Genomic DNA, 4,882 nt, shown 5'->3' with positions numbered 1-4,882 from the left:
ATTAGTTAACATGAACTAACAATGAACAACACATCTGTTCAGCATAATGTTTCATGTTTAACTTAATCTTTGTTAATGCTAACTTATGCATATACTAACAAGTTATCAGTTAATGTCAGTTAATGTTGGACTAGTGTACATTTTCACAAATTGTTCACAAATTCCCTTAGTAAATGCTTTGTTAGTGGTAAGTCATGTTAATAAACAGTCTACAAACATGAACAACATATCAGTTGATGTTCAGATGGTTTCTACTTTTAGAATTAAGTTTACCAATAGCCCAAATCAGTGCCCAAATGTTGAGTTAGCATTGTTCATCCTTTGTGTGTATTAGCTGCTACATAATAAACTTACATGTATATATGTAGTATAAATTAGCATTACAAAACATTAAATAAAGCTTACAGGCATAGTTCATTGTAAGTTCACGTTAACTAATGCATTAACCAACATTAACTAAGTAAGCAGTTAAAGGTGCAATAGGTGATTGTCTTCAGAAACATTTTTTGTTATGCTGGTTGAAAGTCTCTTCACATCCCGATAGCAATCATTAAGTTAAGTGGTCTAAATGTATTTGTCTGTATTTATATATTCTGTGGAAGGTGTAGGATCAAGAAATGTTCGTCTAATCAAAACGTTCGGTCCGAGCGTTTTAATATGCTTTCCTACCTGCCTGTCAACGTATGTATTAGCATACCTCTGCGCACCCAGTTCGCGCAGACAGGATACTCATCAGCGCGTTCACGCACGCTGTGCAGACAGAGCGTGGATGGCAGGCAAACATCAACAAGCCGATCTTCCTTCCTGGTATTGTAGTGCTTTTAAAGATTTCTCACCTGTGAATGACACATGATGTAGCCCAGCGGTTAATCCAGTCCTCGCGCCAGCTCGTTAGAAGTGAGCTACGTGCATGAACTGTGTTCCGATCGATATGATCCCTACACAGTGTTCATTGCTCCCTACTCCCTGAGCAGGGGAAATCCGTTGAAGTTTACTTCACTTCGGAACATGGGCTGGAATTGGGAACCTGATGTAGCCTATTGTAGTAATGTTGTCTCTGGTCTGTGAGTGTAAATGCGTTCAGGGGGCGTGGCTTTGGACGGCGATTGCAGGAAGGGTGGGACGTTCGCTTTCAGTGCTATCAAGCTAAAGTTAGCATTTTCCAAGATCTCCTATTGTACCTTTAAAATATGATGTCCAATATTTTAGAATTGTTTGGTTGCAGGCGGAGAGGTCTTTTAACAGTCATACATTGCACAATGAAATCTAAACTGTCATTTATCAACCGTTAGATTGTCCTTAAGGGAATTGGATGCATGCTGTGTAAATATTGAAAATTGCCACTGGGGCTCTGTTTCCAAAAGATTTTATTAGTTTTTTGGACGGAAAGGTTAACCACTCTGCAAAATAAGGTGGAACAGTGTTCTGCACTTACTCAGCTAATGCCAAAGAGACACACTGACTGACAGTTTGGTCCGGTTAATGTCACTGTCATTATAATTGATCCATTGCCTCTTATGTAGGTTGAAGGTTTGGGTTCATAATTTAATCAAGGAGGTCCTTTTTTACATCTCGGGATATCAAAGAACCTTCAAGGTCATTGAAGAAGAGTCTGCAATGTCCATCAAATCTGTGACATCAGTGATAAAGTGGTATAAAGTGATACTGAGTTTGTGCAAGGCTGCTTAATGCCACATAGATATACATAAAAAAAATAAAATACTAATTAAACAAAACTTTTATATTATTTTGAATTTAGTGCTCTAACTGGATTCTCATCAAAGCCAAAATGCCTACAGGGCTTTAATGTGATATTCCAGTACTAGTCCAGGATACTGTCTGTGTTAGAAGGGCTTTTTAAGATCTTCCTGCTAACTGACAGCACACCTTTATGTCTAAATCTAACTAAGTGCGCTAGGCTATTTCTTATAGTGATGCCCTTTGAGGAAGCCTGATTTCAAAGTGCTATAGCAGAGTCAGGATGTATCAAGTCTACTGTTATAGCTCATGTTCTTGGACAGCACTGCTGGTGGATGCTTTTTGTGCCTCAAGACTATTCTCATTAACCAATTCCACAGCTGCCGTTGGAGAACTTATGTGGAGTGGTTTGTGTTTTGGCTGTTGAGAGCACATCTTTAGGTCACACTCCTCTGCGCTTAATTCTGGGACCAGGACTTTAACTGTGTGGTTGAACAGGGCGTAGTCCACTCTGTAGTTCCTGCGGGTAACCCTGATCATCTCCTGAAAGTGCTGGCCCCACAGAATCTCACTTGGTGTATAGGATGTGCGTGTCTGGTGAAGGATGCCCGTGCAGTCGTCTGTATAGGTGAAAGAGACCACCAGCTCAAAGTTCTCCTTCCTCAGGTGCTTCAAGCTCACCTTGTATAGAGGACTGCCGGGGCTGATTTTATGAACTATGGTTGTTGGAGTGGCCAGGATGATGTTGTTCTCTTCAATGTTGAGGTCTTTGTATGTAACGTTAACTTTTCCTGTGCTGTGTGCCAGGTGCCGTATCAGCTGTGCATGTGCTGTACCTTCTACCATGTGGTTCCTTCGGAAATCCCCGACCCGCCACGACAGGCATAGGTGACCGTCACGTAAGCTGAGCACGGCACAGTTGCTGAATCCAACCGTTTGGGCTCTCTTACGGGCAGATGCCATCTTGGCGACTGCGATGCCGATGACAAAAGTGTCAATGAAGACACTGATGACATCTTGGATGGTAACTACGATGATGGCGATCATGCAGTTCTCAGACATCCCCCGAAAGCCATAACCAATGGTGGTCTGGGTCTCTAATGAGAATAGAAATGCAGCTGTAAAACTTCGAACCTCATAAACACATGGCTCTTTGTTGGGGTCTTTCATATCGCCGTGGGTCAATGCAATGATCCAGAACAAAATTCCAAAAAAGAGCCATGATAAAATGTAGGAGAGGGCAAATGTCAAGAACATGACCCTCCAGCGGATCTCCACCAGGGTGGTGAAGATGTCAGTGATCCAGAGAAGCCACTCCTCTGGAACGTGCTGCACAACCATGTTACAGCTCCCATCTTTTTTCACGTATCTTTTCTTCTTGGAGTTATACTCGTCGTCTGTAAGCACACTTGGATTTTCGTCACTGCACTTCACTCCGGAATACTGTACTGTGCCCGAGTTCATGCTGCCTCAATCTAGAGAAGAGAGAAATGCAGTCAGATTCAAAGGTACCCGTAATACTGCACTTAATTTTACACATACATGCACTGTTGCATCTTGAATAGACAGACAGATTTTTACATCCATGCAAAAAAAAAAAATTTCTTGAACATGGGATCAGTTTCATTTACAGCCAACTCGAGGGACTAGATGTCTACACAGTTATAGAACAGGTTTGACAGACGCCGGTTAAATTATTTTTGTGGTTGACCAGAGAAATGGTGAGCAACAAACACTTTTTTTGTCATAAGATCATGAGAAAACAACTTTTGTTATGCTGAGAAAATAAGAAAATAAAGCATGGCCCCTCAGGGTGTCCATAAATCTTATCACAAACGATAAATCAATATACAAGGACATTAAGGATATTGACAGAAATCTTAATGATGCCTTTGGAGGATTTGCCAGTACTGGAGATGTATGATAAGTCTTACAGTGCTTACACAAAACACAGTTACAAAAACATGGTTTGATGGTTGCTGGGTGCACTTGGTGAACTGTTTCTTTGCAGAGTTTTATTTACGCTGTTATGGTGGCATTTGTATTGTAATGTTGTATTCCATGTACGTTCAGGGAAATCCGAGTTGCGTATGCAACTGACAGTCCAAGGGATTTTGGTTCAAAAATATCTATCAGAAGTCATTTTATACATAGGTATTTAGATATATATTTTGTGAAATAGCTTAATTTTTCAAGTGGCTTAATAAGAAAGGAAGGTTGGCTTTTTTTTGTTTGTTTTGGTTTATCAGTAAACACTGCATCATATTATCTTGTAAAGTGTGGCTTGAATTGGTTGTTTTTGTTGATATAAAAAGTAAAACGTCTTACCCGCAGTGTGGTATTGTGTTTTAGTACATTGCTGCTAAATGTAGTAATTGCAAACCTTTACGAGAACATATTTTGTAAACACTACCATACTTTGCCTCTTGGTCATAAGCGCCATGGGTTGTGTTAGGGCCAACTTTAAGGCTGTTTTAGGCTGGGTGGTGATGTGTGGAACAAGAAAAGTGTTGCGGTCAGTGGCTTGGCCATTTTATGGAGATGACTTAACACAAGCTTGACTTGGGGACACCATATGGAATGCTGGACCAGAACAGAGACAGGATCTTTTGACATAATCCACATTGTGCCCTGCTTAAGAGTCTAAAGTCCGGGTGTCAGACGGAGAAGGGAAAGGAAGAATCTCACTGAGAGATAAAATCTGGCTTTACGGCTGAGACCTGGTGTTAAATACATATAGTAGGCCTATTACATGTATATAGTTCTATAGGACAACAGCTGACAGATGACTTCCCCTCTTGTCTCAAGTCAAGACGTGTTACTCTATATTTTCCCTGTAATAAAATACTAGCTATAACTTATTAAAATGCTTGCACAGAATTTAGTTATGCAAACAGATGTTCTGGAACAGGTCTAGACACTTCATGGCCCGTGTATAAAGGTAGACTGTTCTGTCTGTTTTTGAACATAATTTCTGTTTGCGCCCTCTGATTGGCCATTGCGTTCCAGAAATCAACAGCTGAGTCTGTGATTGGCTACATTGCGTAACCCTTTAAACACGTGCTATAAATAGAAACTCTGCCTAGCTTGCGCGTTAATCATTTTAATGTTATTAGCTGTTCTTTTTGCTTTTGTGCAACACATAAATAACAATTTATATGTTTTAGACATTTTATGTTTAGAT

The 4,882-nt window shown here is 40.3% G+C and overlaps 1 protein-coding gene and 1 long non-coding RNA gene across 2 annotated transcripts in view; one reads left to right on the top strand and one right to left on the bottom strand.

The window, feature by feature from the left end:
* The window catches only part of LOC107755423 (uncharacterized), a 14,146-nt gene that overhangs the window by 2,012 nt on the left and 7,252 nt on the right, over nucleotides 1–4,882 (top strand). The window lies entirely within an intron of this gene.
* On the bottom strand, nucleotides 1,999–3,162 carry LOC107755422 (inward rectifier potassium channel 16-like). Its single transcript, XM_016572202.1, has one exon. The coding sequence runs from the start codon at nucleotides 3,160–3,162 to the stop codon at nucleotides 1,999–2,001; it is 1,164 nt and encodes a 387-aa protein (XP_016427688.1).

The sequence above is a fragment of the Sinocyclocheilus rhinocerous genome, unplaced genomic scaffold, assembly GCF_001515625.1.
Source record: "Sinocyclocheilus rhinocerous isolate Xijiao unplaced genomic scaffold, SAMN03320098_v1.1 scaffold140, whole genome shotgun sequence".
NCBI lineage: Eukaryota > Metazoa > Chordata > Actinopteri > Cypriniformes > Cyprinidae > Sinocyclocheilus > Sinocyclocheilus rhinocerous.
This window is presented reverse-complemented; position numbering and strand designations above follow the sequence as displayed.